The sequence below is a fragment of the Callithrix jacchus genome, chromosome 7 (assembly GCF_049354715.1).
Source record: "Callithrix jacchus isolate 240 chromosome 7, calJac240_pri, whole genome shotgun sequence".
Lineage (NCBI taxonomy): Eukaryota > Metazoa > Chordata > Mammalia > Primates > Cebidae > Callithrix > Callithrix jacchus.
Window position 1 is genome coordinate 151,847,737 of NC_133508.1, and position 19,229 is coordinate 151,866,965.

Here is a 19,229-nt window from a genome sequence, read left to right on the forward strand (position 1 = left end):
ACTATATTCTAAGCATTTTCTTAGGAGATGGGCATACAGCAGTGAGAAAGCCAGAATATGGTAAAAAAAAAAAAAATCCTCAGCCAGTTAATAAAGCACCTGAAAACTAAGATAGAGATGTAATTACTAATCAAAATTAAACCATTCCTTAAATACCTCTGGGAAAGAAAACACAAATAAAAACACTCCAAACGAATTTGCTGAATTGCAGAGTAGCAAAGTATAATCCTAAAAGGAAAATGATTTTCTACATTTGGACATATAATTTTATAATTTCTCTCTACCCTTGGAATGTCCTCAATTACAATAAAACTAGAACTTTATTTTTATTAATTAATTAGGCAAACCTACTAATACAATTTACATCTATTTTTCTCAAGTGTATATTTCAAAACAATCTCTTACTAACTTTCTTGTTTCTGCTTAAGGAGGGAGAAGATAGAAATAAATAGGAGATAAGAAAAAAAAATTTGCTTAGATGCCTCCATTGTCCTTTTCCTCAAAATCTAAGGATCTGTAAATAATGCCTTGGCAGAACTTCACACTTTTTAAAAAAGCAAGCAGCAATTCTTAAGATTCTATTCTACTGTAAACCCAAAAGGTATAGAGACATTGTGAAATAACCAAACCTCCAAAACCCACTTAGCTACAAGGCCATTTCCTGAGCAGACCACTCGAGCAAGCAAAAAAAACACACTACAGAAGAAAACAGAAAGCTTCATTTTTTGGGGGTGAGGGGGTTTGGTTTGATGTTTTGTTTTGTTTTGTTTTGAGACAGGGTCTTGCTATGTTACTCAACTTAGTCTGGAGCTCCTGGGCTCCAGCGATCCTCCCACTTCAGCCTTCCAAGAAGTTGGAACTATTATCTTTTTAAAAATACAAGCTACTGCTTAATTTATCACACTTCCTTCTACAGATACTGAAGGGCAATAAGAGCATAATGCTTTTTGGTGAAGATTGTGTTGACTCATTTGTATCTTGTGGGAAGATAAAAGCTGGGGAGGGGAAACAAGACATGCAGTAAAGGTTGGCAAATACCTAAAAGAGTTCAGAATTTATGATGAATCATTTAAACCAGTCTGGCATAAAACCTAGGTGAACACAACAATTCCATGCAATAAAAGACTCACAAACAATTCCATACAATAAAAGACCCACCAACATTTTTGCCAGAGCCATCAAGGGTAAGCTCTCGTGGGAAGTAAATTGTAGATGCCCACCCCAAGAGGAGGGACCAAGAGCCACATCTCACTGCTGCCTCCTGTGGCTGAGGTGTTTGGTCAGAAGGAAGAACAGAGAAGAGTGCTGCTCACCATGTCACTTGTTCCACCAAGAGCGGGGGAGTATGCTAGTGTAAGGGGAAATATCAGTATCACAGAGGTCAGGAATTAGATTACAATAAACACTAATTTAGGAGAATTTCAGAGAAGACTATAAGGGCAAGATAAACTATTCAAGAGGAAAAACACTCAGGGTTCTCAGAACATCCTCTCTTTTGGATAAGGAAAAGACATGTTTTACCCTGGAGAAGATACTTACCCAACCTTAGCTTTAGTTTCTCTACACTTGCCTTTCCCTACATCCCAGGGTCATTGATTTGATATGGGATATATATATATATATATATATATATATATATATATATATATATGATATATCAATGGGATATATATATATATGATATATCAATGGGATATATATATATATGATATATCAATGGGATATATATATATGATATATCAATGGGATATATATATATATACTGTCTGTGAAACATTCAGTCCTTTGCAAGCATTCCCTTGATCACCAAAGCCTATTGGAAATTTCTCCTTAATGTCTTTTAGATTCAACCTGTCTTTTCTATTCCCACTTAGCCCCATTCCCATTTTCACATCTGGATTCCCATAGCAATAAACTTAGATTATCTTCCCATCTGTATGTCTTCCATTCTGGTATCTTCCGTTAACCAAGGCTGGATGAAAGTTCTTAAAGCTGCACTTTAATGCTAAAGTGTCAGAATAGTTACTGATGGTCCGTGGGAATGAGTCTAGATTCCTTAGCTTGTCACCAAGCCCCCCCCCCGCCCCATCACCTATCCAACCACATCGCCCACAGAACTTGTTTGTTCTACCGCTTCTTTTTCTACTTCTCACCTTTACCCCTAAGTCTCACCATGATAAAAATAAAGCCATAAAGTTCAATTACTTTTTCTTCAAAAATCTTGCCCCTAACTCTGTTTACCATGATCTTCTCCTAGTCTGAATCTCTTCAATATAAATCTATATATTGAGCTATAGAAGTTTTCTTCATTTATTCAATTTCCTAATCTCCCGTAAATTTATTTAAGAGTTTATTCCGAAGATGCCCGTGTAGTTTCAGATCTATCAAAGGCATGACAGTGTCTTCTATGCATTTGTATAACCCACTGTGCTTAACATGGTCTTCAGTATACCTAGAACAAATCTGTTGTGGTAAAGGAAGCTAGTGTGTCAGGCTTTGGTGAGGGATCTACTCTCACTTGGTTGCTCATGATACTAATCGCTCCATGTCTTTTTCCTGGCACAGTCTGTGTGTCTTGTCTCTAGCTAGGCACTTACATTATGCCAGGAACAGATGGACCTTCCTACATGGAGACACAGGAACCTGGCAAAGGGTACTTTCCTGAATGCTGCTGCCCAAGCAGCAGGGCTATTGTTATGAAAGGAACGGCGTCAGTCCTGAGCTTCAGAGTCCATCTCTGAAGGACTGCAAATGGTCAGAAAGAAATGACCTCTTTTATCTCCAGAATAGGCTTGTTTCTCCTTTTATACATGAACACACACACAGAGGAGGCTTATAAAATACCTCTAATGAAGCTTGTTTGATTTTCTCATGTTTTCACATCATCCATAGTAGGAAATCTCCCTACCCATCTTCCAATCTGCTGCTGGTCACTGCAGCATTCTGTGACTTCACTAAGCCCTTCAGTTCACCTGCTGCAGACTTCCTAGTCAACCCCCCACGTACTATACAGGGAAGCATACTCCGCCTTTGGTTTCAGAATCCTCAAGAGGCAAAGGTCAACTAATTTGCAATTGAAGCATTTTTTTCTTTTTTCTTTTTTTTTTTTTTTGGAGACAGAGTTTTGCTGTTGTTACCCAGACTGGTGTAAAATGGTGCTATCTGGCTCACTGTGACCTCTGCCTCCTGAGTTCAAGCGATTCTCCTGCCTCAGCCTCCTGAGTAGCTGGGATGACAGGTGTGTGCCACAATGCCCAGCTAATACTTGTATTAGTAGAGATGGAGTTTCACCATGTTGGCCAAGCTGGTCTTGAACTCCTGACCTCAGGTGATCCACCAACCTCAGCCTCCCAAAAATGCTGGGATTACAGGCGTGAACCACTACGCCAAACCCAAAGCATTTCTGTTTTAAGAACAAAGAGCATCAGGACTCTTCGAGCTTAGCATCCTGTTCAAATATAATCAAACTTGAAGTCTCATCTGAGTCAACCATTTATTCATTCATTTAATGAATATTTTTAATATCGATATACATGTCAGAGAATGAAGAGGATGGGTGCTACAGAAGTATACAACAAATTGTGTCAGTCAACGATCCTTTATTCTAGTGGGGACGGTAACTATACAGATAACTACAATTTAAGGCCATTTTTTGGACAAGAAACATAAAAGTGGTGCAAACAAAAGTTCAAGGAGGCAAAGACCACTTCTTGTTCTTCAAGACCCGACCGAATTGCCACTTCTTCCATGAAGGCTATGTACCTTCTTGAAGATGTCCATAGGTAGAGCCTCAGAAAAAGCAATATGAAACACTGAGACTAGTAGCAGGAAGGCGGCTTTAGTGAGTGGCTCAGTTTCACCAGAGCACTGGGATTGTAGAGAATCATGACTGAGTAAGGCTATATAGGACAGTTAGGGCCAGATCCTGGGGGAATTTGAATATCAGACTGAAAGTCAGGCTTTATTTGATGAACAGTAGGGAGCTGCTGAAGGTTTTTGTTTTTTTTTTTTAAACAACCTTATTGAGGTAGTACTGACGTACAATAAACTACACATCTCAATTAAGTATACAGTTTGATAAGTTGGTGTGAAATCATCACCCATGAAATCACCAAATCAAGATAATGAACATATCTAATTACCCTCAAAAGTTCCACTGAAGAATTTTAAAAGAATGGCATTCAAAGCAATGCTTCTGGAAAGTATTTCTTGATTAAAAAAATAAATGTCCCCTTCTGATAAAATGTTTACATCTTGTAATCTTCATTGGTATGGTATATAATTTAAAAACGAATTATACCATATCTAAAAATGAATTAAAACAGTAGACAAACCACAGCTTTGATCAATCTGATGGCAGTATATAGGACAGACTGGAAAGGGGCAGAAACAGAACAATCAAAAGCCCAACCAGGAAGCTTTAATAGTTTAGGCAGTTGCTAATAAATCCGGTAGAAGAATGAGACAAAAAGGAAATGAGAAAGACTAGCTTGGGTGAGTTGGACTGGAGAGAGAGCAACAAGGTAAAAATGACTGAGGTTTGGAGCTAGTTGTATGGCAAAGCGGGAGTACGGTGAAGAAAGGTACACATAAATAAATAATAAGCATCTGTGGGTATGGATTTGAGAAGAAGGCAAATAAATCATATTTAGGAATCACTCACATTAATGTGAAAGGTAAAGCCATTAAGAGTGGTTTGAATCTGTGAGAGAAAGGTTGAATGAAGAGAAGAAAAAACAAGCTAGAATCTTATAAACTCTGTAACATAGAGTTCCAAATTGCTTAAAATATTCCAGGCACTGGCCCTTTACAAAGTATATTGTTTTATTTATCTCTCACAAAAATCTTATTATAAGTTACCAAATCATCTCTATTTTACAAATGTAGAAAGTAAGGTACAGAGGAATTAGGTCACTTGCCCAATGTCACATAATTAGCCTATGGTGAAACTAAATTGTTCAAATCAGACAATCTGAATCCATTTCTAATTCCTGGGTTTCGGTGTCTTCTTCCTGCAGCCCAATCACTTAAGCTCTCCTAAGACAGTCTCCTAAAATACACAACAACTGGGTCAAAGCTGCTTAACCCATTTGCTGACTATAATCCCCATGGGCAACGTATCTTCAAATCTCCAGATAATGGGGTATACTTGAAACTGTTTTATGAGCAACATAGGATAAAACTGGGAGTTGGAATTATTTAATTTAGATTGACCTTGCTGAAACTTAGTTCAAATGCATAGACAAAAATTTATTTCATAAACAGAATAGCAACAGTCAAAGTAAAAATTTTGATTTTGCCTAAGAAGTCAAATACCACAAAACTCATCAACTTGAGTTTATAGGAATACAAGGGACAAAGGAGTACAAGCATCTTACTTGGTTGCCAAAAATATAATTTCTACTAAAGAGAAACAAGACATCTCATTGACTAATTGCTAAACTGTTGTGATTTAACTAGGAATAGAGGAAAAAGCATAACTTTATTTATTTTTATTTATTTATTTTGAGACAGAGTTTCGCTTTTGTCACCCAGGCTAGAGTGCAATGATGGGATCTCAGCTCACTGCCACCTCCGCCTCCCGGGTTCAAGTGATTCTCCTGCCTCAGCCTCCTCAGTAACTGGGATTACAGGAATGTGCCACCACGCCTGGCTAATTTTTTGTATTTTAGGAGAGACAGGGTTTCACCACTTGGCCAGACTGGTCTTCAACTCCAGACCGCAGGTGACACACCCAGCTTGGCCACTCAAAGTGCTTGAATTACAGGCGTGAGCCACCCTGCCCAGCCAAAGCATAACTTTAAAAAGTAAAAAAATTGGCTGGGCACAGTGACTCATGCCTGTAATCCCAACACTTTGGGAGGCTGAGGCAGGCAAATCACCTGAGGTCGGGAGTTCAAAACCAGCCTGACCAACATGGAGAAACTCTGTCTCTACTAAAAACACAATAAATTAGCTGGATGTAGTAATGTAATATTCCATTTAGTAAATATTTTGGACTTAACCAGCCATATGGTATCTGTCAGAATTATTCAACTCTGCCATTGTATAGCAAAAGCAGCCATGGACAACATGTAAACAAGTGACTGTAGCTCTATTCCAATAAAACTTTATTTATAAAATAAGACAGCAGGCCAGCTTTGACCTGTGGGCTGTAATTTGTCAATCCATTCTCTAGAGTGATGCCTGTCATACTCTATGTACATCAGAATCACCTGTGGAACTTGTTTAAAAGGTAGGTTCCTGGGCTCCAGCCTTCCCCTACAGAATCAGAATCTCTAGGATGTGAATTAGCAATTTAATACGGTCCTCAAGTGGTGTGTGAAGCACACTTTTTAAACTCTGTGCTATGCAGCTAGCTTCATCTAAGGGGTGGCCTTGCTGTCCTACATGTGGGCCAGCACTTCCTGCATCCTGCAGCAGTAAAAATCAGTAACTTTTACTTTCTTTGATCTTCCTAGTAGAAACAACTGTTTAATTTTTGTTGTTGTTGTTGATGTTTTTCCTTCCAATCTCTAAAATGCATAAAATAGTCCCTCTCAGGTGAAATTAACATGAAGTTTAGGTATGATTTTGAATGAAAATATTCAACTTAAAATAAGATTTTCAACCCAAAAGCTTCCTGAAATCCTTTAAATTGTAAAATTAGTGGACGAGATTCTTACCAAAGGACAGGGCTAAATCTTAAGGAATAGTTTCCATAGTTCTCCCTTTCTCTCAAATTATCTCCAGCAAAGGCCTGCCCTGTTGCTTGTAATTCCACTACTAACAAGTCATTACTTCAACAGAACCTCATTAAAACTCATGTGAAAACAGAAAGTAGAAAATCTCTGCCTGTGGTTTAAGTTGACAAAACAAAACAAAACAAAAAAACACAACTCTGGTGGCCTCTGGCAGCCGCTCCCAACTTTAACAATCAGTAAAAAATAACTTATTCAGCCAAGTTCAGTTCTGCTAAAATGAAAAAGGTGGGTTTTTGTTTGTTTGTTGATTTGTTTGTTTGAATGGCCAGGAATCAATCAGTAAACAAGGAAGTGATGTTCAGTCTGGTGAATAGCTCCACCTCTTCAGCTCTCCAGATTTTCCTAGGAAAGACTATGAAAATCTTACAGTCAAAGGAATGGCTTTCAGGAACTTCCTAAGAAACCAGGAAGTGATCTGCAGATACCTTTAGGAAATGTAGCTCTAATTAAGGTTTTCCTGGACCCTGGGAATGGAAAGGGTGCTCTATGACAGCAGAAGTTCTAATGATTACTAAAACATGGGCTTAGAACACCTTCTACAGTCACCACTACAGCAAAGACTGTTTTTTTTACTTTTTTTTTTTCCTGAGACAGATTCTTACTCAGTCACCCAGCTGGAGTGCAGTGGCGCGATCTCAGCTCACTGCAACCTCTGCCTCCTGGGATCAAACAATTCTCCAGCCTCAGCCTCCTGAGTAGCTAGTATTACAGGCACGCACCACCACATCCAGCTTATTTTTGTATTTTTAGTAAAGACAGGGTTTCACCATGTTGGCCAGGCTGGTCTCGAACTCCTGACCTTGTGATCTGTCCGCCTCAGCCTCCCAAAGTGTTGTGATTACAGGTATGAGCCACGGCGCCTGGCCGACTGTTTTTTCTTAGATCTCTATTAAGGTGATTCTGACTCCTTAACATACATATAAAGATGTTACAGAAAAAAAAAGACCCAGAAATTTACCAGAGAACGAAGCCAGGCTGAAATTAGAACTCTACCATGAATATACTTTATAGATGATTATGTGTAGGAAATGAAGATTAGCTTTACAGTATTCAGCAGGCAATATTTTAGGTAGCATGACTCTGGAGTCCAGCTCCCACAGGCTGAACTTCTCTCTGCTCCACTATTTCATAGCAAGAAAATCCAGGCATTTTCGCAAAGTAGGGAAGCCTGTTTTCCTGTTGGTTTCCAATTTACAAAAAGAGTCATGAATTGGAATCCCAGGTATTAGTACAAAAACAGTGCAAATACCTAGCAAAACCAGGAGCCCCAACATACTTACCCAACCTCCCTGGCCCTGGATGAACTCCCGGATGGCTCTGTTCCCATTGATCATACCCGTCATGGAGAGAGCCACCTGTCTCACCACTTCAGGGGCTGTGTGAGCCACACACTCAAGAAGTTTCACTGACACTGCCAGAAAGGCTCTCTCATAAACCTAAGCTAGAATCTGAGCCACACCAGGTCCTGCTGAGAGATTCCACCGTACTCTGAAGCATAGCTCCTGCCTGAGGAAAGACAAAGGAAGTATCAATAGAGTATCACTCAAAAAGTGCAGGAGGCTGCAGGCGCAGGGATCCAGTAAAGTGATTGTTTCTAAAACAGCGCCACATGTGCCATTGGTGGTATCTAAGGAAATCTGAGAGGGTAGATGGATAATCTTTGTTTTAATATTTTGTTATCTTAATGGGCATTTGAAAATACATAAGTAGTGCAACAGCTGGGGCTGCAAATAAAAGAAAAAAAAGAAAATACATAAGTAGTTCATCAAACCCATGATTTCAGGTCTTTGCTTAGGTTAAACACAATGAATAAAAAACAATTTGAAAGAAAAGTATTAAGTATGTGATGGCCCAACTGGTCAAATTGTAAAGGTACTGCTTGAACGACTAGGCAATGTCTGGGAAACTCTAAAGCTAAAAAAAGAAAAAAAAAAAGAGGCTGGCTGCAGTGGCTCACTCTGTAATCTCAGCATTTTGGGAGGCTGAGGCAGGCATATCACCTGACGTCAGGAGTTCAAGACCAGCCTGGCCAACATGGCAAAACCCTATCTCTACTAAAAATACAAAAATTAGCTGAGCGTGGTGGTACAGGCCTGTAATCCCAGCTCCTTGGAAGGCTGAGGCAGGAGAATCACTTGAACCTGGAAGGCAGAGTTGCAGTGAGCTGAGATCACACCACTGTACTCCAGCCAGGGTGACAGAGCAAAGAAAAAAAAAAAAAAAAAAGGCCACGTGCAGTGGTTCACACCTATAATCCCAACCCTTTGGGAGGCAAAAATGGGAGGATCACATGAGGTCAGGAGCTCAAGACCAGCCTGGGCAACACAGTGAGACCCTGTCTCTATTAAAAATTTAAAAAAGTAGCTAGGCATAGTGGCACATGCCTACAGTTCCATCTACTTAGGAGACTGAGGTGGGAGGACCACCTGAGCCTAGGAGATTGAGGCTGCAGTGAGCTATGATTGCAACACTGCACTCCAGCCTAGGTGACAGAGCAAGATTGTCTCAAAAATAATAATTAAAAATAAAAAACGGCTAGGCGCGGTGGCTCATGCCTGTAATCCCAGCACTTTAGGAGGCTGAGGTGGGCGGATCACGAGGTCAAGAGATCAAGACCATCCTGGCCAACATGGTAAAACCCCGTCTCTACTAAAAAAAATACAAAAATTAGCTGGGCATGGTGGCATGTGCCTGTAGTCCCAGCTACTCGGGACTACTGAGGCAGAAGAATTGCTTGAACCCAGGAGGCGGAGGTTGCAGTAAGCTGAGATTGTGCCACTGCACTCCCCCCTGGTGCCTGGCAACAGGGCGAGACTCTGTCTCAAAAAATAAAAATAAAATAATAATTAATTTAAAATAATTGAGTAGCTCGCTCTTTTCCTCTTTCCTTTTCAAAAATAGAATCCAAAAGCCATTCGGTAGGTCAAAGCAAGACCTGTGGGGATTTAGGGAGGCCAAGGGTGGTCAGAGCTGAATATCAGAACCCAAACAAGCTAAAAAGGACATCCATGTGGGAGGGCACCTAGATCTTGATTTCTAAATATCATTCTCCATTAAAAGAAACCAGAGCTTTCTAGAGAATGGTTTATTTCAGTTTGGGGCTAGGCAAGTATAAGATCTTCTGTTAGAAATTAAGGAATACTCGGCCTTCGGACTTCTCTGGGGCCAGCAGCCGCCCGCCTAGGGGCCCGGGGCCACGGGCTCAGCCGACTACCATGGGCTCCGTGTCCAACCAACAGTTTGCAGGTGGCTGCGCCAAGGTAGCAGAAGAGGCGCCAGAGGAGGCGCCAGCGGATGCGGCCCGGGCGGCGGACGAGCCTCAGCTGCTGCACGGTGCAGGCATCTGTAAGTGGTTCAACGTGCGCATGGGGTTCGGCTTCCTGTCCATGACCGCCCGCGCCAGGGTCGCGCTCGACCCCCCAGTAAACGTCTTTGTGCACCAGAGTAAGCTGCACATGGAGGGCTTCCGGAGCTTGAAGGAAGGTGAGGCCGTGGAGTTCACCTTTAAGAAGTCAGCCAAGGGTCTGGAATCCATCGGTGTCACTGGACCTGGTTGGGTGTTCTGTATTGGGAGTGAGAGGCGGCCAAAGGGGAAGAACATGCAGAAACGCAGATCAGGAGACAGGTGCTACAACTGTGGAGGTCTAGACCAACATGCCGAGGAATGCAAGCTGCCACCCCAGCCCAAGAAGTGCCACTGCTGCCAGAGCATCAGCCATATGGTAGCCTCATGTCCACTGAAGGCCCAGCAGGCCCCTAGCGCACAGGGAAAGCCAACATACTTTTGGGAGGAAGAAGAAGAAATCTACAGCCCTGCCCTGCTCCCGGAGGCCCAGAATTGAGCCCCAGTGGGTGAGGGGCTATTCTTTTGCTATCAGGAAGTTTCGAGGAGCAGGCAGAGTGGAGAAAGTGGGAATAGGGTGCATTGGGGCTAGTTGGCACTGCCATATATCTCAGGCTGGGGTTCACACCATCACCCTTTCTTCCCTCTAGGTCAGGGGAAAGGATGAGTCAAAGGAACTCCATCCATGCTCTGTCCAAACGCAAGTGAGGGTTCTGGGGGTGACCAGGAGGAGGGAATCACCCTACAACCTGCACGCTTTATCTGAGGCTCCATCCCCAGAATTTCCAGCTTTTGAAAGTGGCCTGGATAGGGAAGTGGTTTTCCTTTTAAAGAAGAAGGTATAATAATAATTCCCATGCCAGAGTGAAATGATTAAGTGTAAGACCAGATTCATGGAGCCAAGCCACTACATTCTGTGGAAGCGAATCTCTCAGGAATAAGGCAGTTTTTTTTTTCCCACATCTTATATCCTCATACCCATTTTTGGGATAGGGTGCTGGCAACTGTCCCAAGCAATGGGTAGTGATGATGGCAAAAAGGGTGTTTGGGGGAACAGTTGCAGACCTGCTGCCCCTACACTCACCCCGTCCCATTCTGGGTCAATGTGATTTGATTTATTTGCTCCCTTGGATACTGCACCTTGGGTCCCACTTTCTCCAGGATGCCAACTGCACTAGCTGTGTGCGAATGACGTATCTTGTGCATTTTAACTTTTTTTTTCCTTAATATAAATATTCTGGTTTTGTATTTTTGTATATTTTAATCTAAGGCCCTCATTCCCTGCACTGTGTTCTCAGGTACATGAGTGATCTCAGGGGTAAGTCGGCAGCAGCTCCAGGTGTGCACAGCAGGAATCCTTTATGTCGTTTTTGCCACCGTGGAGAGCAACGATTTGGAGTGCACAGCCTATTGAACTACCTCATTTTTGCCAATGACAGCTGGCTTTTCTGCCATAGTGTCCTCTTGAAACCCCATCTGCCTTGAAAATGTTTTATGGGAGACTAGGTTTTAACTGGGTTGCCCCATGACTTGATTGCCTCCTACTGGAAGATTGGAAATTAGTCTAAACAGGAAATGGTGATGCAGAGAGGCTAGAAGAGGCTGGGCCAGGTGAAAGGCCCAGAGAGGAAGCCAATATTAGGTGAGGGTTGTCTAATCCTAGGGCACAGGACAGGCTTTACATCCCAGATCCATTCTTCACCAGATTAGACGGGGCCTACCATGCACAACAGCGTGTGTGTGTTCATAAAACCGGAGTTGGTAAGGATAAGTTTTAAGACCAGTACCCCTCTACTTAGTCCTGTGCTGTCAAGGGACGGCTATATGAAGTAGGGTCTAAAATCCTTAACCTGTCGAAATTCTTGGGTTCCAGGAAGACACACGAGCAGGGCTTTGTGGCGCCTGGGGCCGGTGTCCTGCCCTGCTGCAGTAGTGATTCCTAGTGTCACGGTGGCTAAAGGAGAAAGGGGGTTTCGTTTACATGCTGTGAGATCACCGCAAACCTACCTCACTGTGTTGAAACAGGACAAATGCAATAGAACACGTTGGGTGGTGTGTGTCTGATCCTGGGTTCTTGGCTCCCCTAAATGCTGCCCCCCTCTAGTTATTGTATTTGTCTGGGCTTTGTAGGACTTCACTAATTTGGTGATTGCTAGGTGGCCTAGTTTGTGTAAATATAATGTATTGGTCTTTCTCCGTGTTCTTTGGGGTTTTGTTTACAAACTTCTTTTTGTATTGAGAGAAAAATAGCCAAAGCATCTTTGACAGAAGGTTCTGCACCAGGCAAAAAGATCTGAAACATTAGTTTGGGGGGCCCTCTTCTTAAAGTGGGGATCTTGAACCATCCTTTCTTTTGTATTCCTCTTTACCTATCAGACCAAATCTTCTGTCCTAAAAATGTGTCTTCCATCCTGCCCTCTTTTCTGTTCACTCCCAAAAGAGAACCTACACACCCACACTCATACACATTTAATGCTTGGAGTGTCTCCACAAGTTTTAAACAATGTATGCGAAAATCCAGAAGAAGCTAGAAACCCTCCATTCCTTGTTCCAGCCTCCTGAATCAAGACCAATACATTTGTTTTGGTGCGCCACCATGTCCGGCCGAACATTTCTTGATGTATTCATGACAAACACTTAAGACACTGCTGTAGGCCAGGCGTGGTGCCTCATGCCTGTAATCCCAGTACTTTGGGCAGCTGAGGTGGGTGGATCATGAGGTCAGGAGTTCAAGACCATCCTGGCCAACACTGTGAAACCCCATCTCTACTAAAATACAAAAACTTAGCCGGGCATGGTGGTATGTGCGTATAATCCTGGCTACTCGGGAGGCAGAGGCAGGGGAATCACTTGAAACTGGGAGATAGAGGTTGCAGTAAGTTGAGATGGTGCCACTGCACTCCAGCCTGGGTGACAGAGCAAGACTCCATCTCAAAACAAAAACAAAAAAAAAGACACTGCTGTATTTTAGATGGATCAAACTTACTTAATTTTTAATCCTAAAGCAGATACAATTGGGGGCCTTCCATATAGAAAGTGGGGTCAGGAGGCCAAGAAAGGGAATATGAATGTATATCCAAATCACTCAGAAACTTTTATGCAGGTGCTAGAAACTTAAGTCAAAGTGGCCACAAGATTGTTTAATAGGAGACGAACGAATGTAACTCCATGTTTACTGCTAGAAACCAAAGCTTTGTGTAAAATCTTGAATTTATGGGAGGGAGGGTAGGAAAGCCTGTACCTGTCTGTTCTTTTCCTGATCCCTTTCCCTCATTCCTAAACTGCAGGAGATCGAGCCCCTTTGGGCTCTGGTGACCCCATCACTGGGTGCGTTTATTTGATGGTTGATTTTGCTGTACTGGCTATTTCCTTTCCCATTTTCTAATCATTTATTAACACATGCTGACTCTTCCCTTCCCTTCTCCTTTCCCTGGAAAAATACAATGAATAAAGACTTATTGGTACTCAAAAAAAAAAAAAAAAAAGAAATTAAGGAATACTCAAATAATAATAGAGACACATCAAAGAGATGCCGTCCAGAGTGAAAGGACTCCAGCTAGTTAAAACTTGGATGATTTGAGCATCTAAATAAATACTGATGTAACAGATTATAATCCACTGAATAAAGTAAAAATTTATGGGTCCAATGCTAATAAGAAATGAATGCATTGAAATTTTGATGAGATATGGGATATTTACATAGTTTCAAAGTACCTCTCTATAAAACACTTATTAATTACAAAGGAGAAAAGAGTAACTTTATAGTGGAGAAGCCTTACAGACACCATCTTAAGTAACTAAAGTTAACATCAGTACTGGAACAAAATGAAATCTTGTGCCAGCTGATGCAATGCACTGAGAACATAGCACTACTTCTGTGATATTCCTACCAAAGGTACAGATCCTGAATTTATTCAAGAAGCATTAAACAAACACAAGTTAGGGACATTCAACAAGACAGACCAAGTGTCAAGATCATGAAAATCAAGGAAAGACTGAGGAAAAATTCCAGATTGAAGGAAACTAAAGAGACGTGACAACTAAATGCAATCTGTGACCCTGGCCTACAACTTTTTACTATAAATTACATTATCTATCGAGACAAATGGCAAAACTTGAATAAGATCTAAGGATTAGATGATAATGAATCAATGAATTTCCTGGTTTTGATTGTTAGATTTGGTTACATTAGAGAATGTCCTTGTTTGAAGGAAGTATAAAAGTATTAGGGGCTGATGAAACATCATGTCAACTCCTTACTGTCAAATGATTCAAGACAGAAATTATTTGGAACCTTGCAACTTTTTCCTGAGTTTAGGGCTATTTCAAAAAATACTTTTTTAAGGTTAGAGTGCAATGGCACCATCTTGGCTGACTGCAACTTCCACCTCCTGGGTTCAAGCAACTCTCATGTCTCAGCCTCCCAGAGTAGATGGGATTACAGTTGTGTGCCACCACACCTGGCTAATTTTTCTATTTGTGTTTGTATTATTTATTTAGAGAGAAGGTCTTGCTCTGTCACTCAGTGGAGTACAGTGGCGAGACCTCAGTTCATTGCAACCTCCCTCTGCCTCCCGAGTTCAAGTGATTCTCCTGCCTCCTGAGTAGCTGGGATTACAGGTGCACACCACCATGCCCGGCTAATTTTTGTAGAGACGGGGTTTCACCATGCTGACCAGGCATGGTGAACTCCTGACCTCAGGTGATCCACCTGCCTCAGCCTCCCAAAGTGCTGGGATTACAGGCATGATCCACGGCACCCAGCCAAAAAAATCTGTTTAATGAGAAAAAAAGTCAACTCAGCTATCAACTATGTAGGATAGCCTCAGAGCAAGCAACTGGAAATAACAGGTCCACTTCTGCCTGAATGTAGTGTAGGCATACCACCCAAACTGTGTACAGCAGGAAGAATAAAGCATAATGGTAAGAGTGTGGTTCTTTTTTTTGAAACAGAGTCTCACTCTGTCGCCCAGGCTGGAGTGCAGTGGCACAATCTCAGCTCACTGCAACCTCCACCCTCCAGGGGTCAGGTGATTCTCCTGCTTCAGCCTCCCTAGTAGCTGGGATTACAGGCATGTGCCACCACACTCAGCTAATTTTTGTATTTTTAGTAGAGACAGGATTCTCCATGTTGGCCAGGCTGGTGTTGAACTCCTGACCTCAAGTGATCTGCCTGGCTAATTTTTGTATTTTTAATAGAGATGAGGTTTCACCATGTTGGCCAGGCTGGTCTTGAACTCCTGACCTCAAATGATACACCCAGATGGGCCAGGAGTGGTGGCTCACACCGGTAATCCCAACACTTTGGGAGGCATGAGCCCTGGCACCCAGCCAAAAAAAATCTGTTTAATGAGGAAAAAAGTCTGAGGCGGGTGGATCACCTGAGGTCAAGAGTTCAAGACCAGCCTCGGCAACATGGTAAAACCCTGTTTCTACTAAAAATACAAAAATTAGCTGGGCATGGTAGCAGGTGCCTGTAATCCCAGCTACTCAGAGGCTGAGGCAGGAAAATCACTTGAATTTGTGTGGCAGAGGTTGCAGTGAGACTTGGTCTCAAAAAAAAAAAAAAAAAAAAAACACAGAAATCTTACTGAGGACTTATTATACACAAGGCACTGTTATAGGTTGTGTGAATATGTTAGTGAACAAAAAAGGTTAGATGTTTGTTCTTGTGGTGTTATATGCAGGTGGGGAGAGGTTGCTGTACCAGTAACAGCTTCCGTGATAACCAATACAGGCACATAATGATTAAATGAGATAATAATAGCACATGGTAAGTGATAGGTTAATATTAGCTGTCATTGTTGACATAAATCAGCAACCTCTCCTAGACTTAAAATCTAATACAGAGTCCAAGTGGTACTTCCAGTAATCAGCATTCTGATGAAAAGCCAGTGGGCTGCTGTAGGGCTTATCCCTCATTGCATCAGACTTGTAAACTGCCTATCATTCCTGTATATACTTCACTGCTGGACCCTGAGAGGAAAAGATGCCCACCCCAACAAAATAACTATCAAAATATGCATAGGCTGGGTGTGTTAGCTCACACCTGTAATCCCAGCACTTTGAAGGACAGAGGTGGGAGGATCACCTGAGCTCAGGAGTTCAAGACCAGTCCAGGCAACATGGCAAAACACCATCTCTACTAAAAATACATTTAAAAAAATTAGATGGGCATGGTGGCACTTGCCTGAAGTCCCAGCTACTCAGGAGGCTGAGGTGGAAGGATCTCTTGAGCCCAGAAGGTTGAGGCTGCAATGAGCTGAGATCACGCCACTGCACTCCAGCCTGGGTGACAGAGTAAGACCCTGTGTCAAAAAAAAAGAAAAAAGATATTATACTTTGCCAAGAATAAAGTACTATCAATGTGCTCTACACACACTAAGCACAGCTCTGATGAAGACCAAGCAGAATGTTTGTCAGCCTATGCCAAAAGTTTTCCATCTCTAGACAACTTAGGTTTTAGCAATTGGAGAATTCTTGCTATACCTCCTTGGAATATAGGCCCCCAAATATTTTCACAAAACATTCCTAGTCACCGTAGTGTGGGAGTTGTAAGAAAAGGAAGTTTAAAATAGAAAAAAAAAAGCAGCAACAATAGCACAAAGTAGAAACTTCACCTGTCCCTGAATGGTTTCTGCAATGACGCTTTTGGCAGAAGCTTCCAGTTCTCCGTTGAACTGGTCACCCAACATCCGAAGGCGACCAGCAATGATTGCTACATCAAAAGAGCAAAACTGCCCTATGACAGAGGGAACATATTTGTTACAATCCGTGAAGCAAAGGCAAGTCCCAGGAATCTGGGCAATGAGAAAAAGTTATCTTGCCTTTTAAATAATTTTTACATTATTATCTCCCAAGAACTTAAATGTTCTGTCAACGCCAATAGTCAGAAAGTTTCCCTTCATTGAGAATCTCTTTCACTTCAGGTGTTGCTGAAAGCTTTGAGTTTGCCTTTTGAAACTTAAAGGAAATAAAACATACTTTTTTTTTCTGAGACCAAGTCTCACTCTGTTGCCCAGGCTGGAGTGCAGTGGGGTGATCTCAGCTCACTGCATCCTCTGCCTCCCAAGTTCAAGCAATTCTTGTGCCTCGGTCTCCCATGTAGCTGGGACAACAGGTGTGAGCCGACACACCCAGCTAATTTTTGTATTTTTAGTAGAGATGGGGTTTCACCATGTTGGCCAGGCTGGTCTTGAACTCCTGACCTAAGGTGATCCACCCACCTTGGCCTCCCAAAGTGCTGGGATTACAGGAGTCAGCCACCACACCCGACCAAAAACATACTCTTATTGACCTGCAATCACCACCTCTGGCCAGGAGCCTTACCTGAATCTACTTCATCTTCACAGCCTAGGTCCCGGTTGGCAACCTGCAATGTTGGGCTCAAGAAGTCCATGAGTAGAGTGTTCACAATGCATTCCGTTTGTTCCTCAAAAGTTTGGGGGCTCTTCATTTTAGAGGTCTGCTGCCAAGTTTTGCTTTTCCACAAAAGCTATTTTCAGCCCAGCAGGAAGTTAAAGACACTACTAAATCAACAAATGTTTCTACCTCTTGTAGTTTCCTGACTGGACATGTAGTCCTGGAATTTTTCCCACTAGCTTCCTTCGAACACGACTCCGCAGAAAGATGAGACTTCTCTGAAAGGATTATCTACTTAAAAGACTTCAAGTTCTTTATCTCAGACCACACCCTAACCATGTAAGATTAATGAATAACTTTTATCATTAGCCAATCTAGAACTGAAATAGGGTTCAGGAAGAGCCTCTGGGGTAATTTCATTAAGAAATGCTTCCTTCTTAGGTCCTATATATGGTATAATTTAAAGGAAGGTTTTAAAGTTACAGTGGACCAGCATTCAACTTCTGTTTATGGAATTTATTTGCCATAACCATACAATAATTATTTACCGAACAAGGAACTATGCATGGCACTGCAAGTAATATAGAAAAATGACACAGGCACAGTTATGTGCTCATGAGGCTTATACTTCAGCAGAAATGAAAGATATTAAATGACTAATCACATAGTTAATTGTGCTATGGAGATCAGTGCACTTTAATCAGTGAGTGTAACAGGGAATCAAGACTTTGATAGTGTAATAGGGAAACATGCCCAGGGGACTGGGAAGGCTTCTTTAAAACAGTAACATCTGAGATGAGCTCTGAGGAATAAGTAGGCATTCATCATACAAAAAGAAGGCATAACACTGTTCTAGTTGGACGGGTAGCAGATATAAAGTCTGGGAAGGATAAAAAAGAAACTGAAACAACTTGGATTAGAAATAGGGACAATACAAAATATTTCACAGAGAAATTATAAGGATTAAATAAGATGACATTATGTGGAATGGCCTAGCACTGTCTGGCATACAATAAATGTTAAATGTCCTCCTTTTAGCCCAAGGCCTAATGACCAGGATGAAAGAGACCGGAGATTCTCTCTCTAGCAAAAGGATTTTCCTAACAGGCTTGGACTCCATCATTGTTTTAAGAGAACTCAGGATTGGACACTTAACTGTAGTGGTTGCCTTCTTAATGTAGCTAAACCTAGATTTTGAGTCTGGGTCTCAGAAGCAGCAATCAAACCTATCAGCAAACTTATCATTCAAACCTGTCTGACCTGAAGTTATTAACAGCTCCAACTAATGAAAGATTCAAGCATAGGCCAGGTGCGGTGGCTCACACCTGTAATCCCACCACTTTGGGAGGCCGAGGTAGGTGGATTACCTGAGGTCAGGAGTTCACGACCAGCCTGGCTAACATGGCGAAATCCATCTCTACTAAAAAATACAAAAATTAGCTGAGTGTGGTGGTGCGCACCTGTAATCCCAGCTACTCGGGAGGCTGAGGCATGAGAATCGTTTGAATCTGGAGGCAGAGGTTGTGGTGAGCTGAGACCACACAGAGTGAGAGTCCGTCTCAAAAATAAAAGATTGAAGCATAAACAGTAAGTCAGTTGTTCAGAATGGAATTTCTGTCTTGCAAAATATCAAAGCCAATCTGATGTTTTCTGTTTCATTCTAAAACGCATGTGACTGCTATACACTTATTAAAATGGCCAAATCCAGAACACTGGCAAAACCAAATGCTGGTGAGGATGTGGGCAGGAACTGTCATTCATCGCTGGTAGGAATGCAAAAG

General features: G+C 41.9%; 2 protein-coding genes across 2 annotated transcripts; one reads left to right on the forward strand and one right to left on the reverse strand.

The window, feature by feature from the left end:
* Positions 1–7,742: 7,742 nt before the first annotated feature.
* On the reverse strand, positions 7,743–17,733 carry BCL2L15 (BCL2 like 15). Its single transcript, XM_017975037.4, is given in 4 exon segments — positions 7,743–8,179; positions 8,181–8,249; positions 16,707–16,828; positions 17,416–17,733. Coding segments are annotated over 4 exon segments (633 nt in total). The 5' UTR covers positions 17,543–17,733; the 3' UTR covers positions 7,743–7,864.
* On the forward strand, positions 9,897–10,708 carry LOC118143095 (protein lin-28 homolog A). Its single transcript, XM_035252506.2, has one exon. The coding sequence runs from the start codon at positions 9,959–9,961 to the stop codon at positions 10,583–10,585; it is 627 nt and encodes a 208-aa protein (XP_035108397.2). The 5' UTR covers positions 9,897–9,958; the 3' UTR covers positions 10,586–10,708.
* Positions 17,734–19,229: the final 1,496 nt, after the last annotated feature.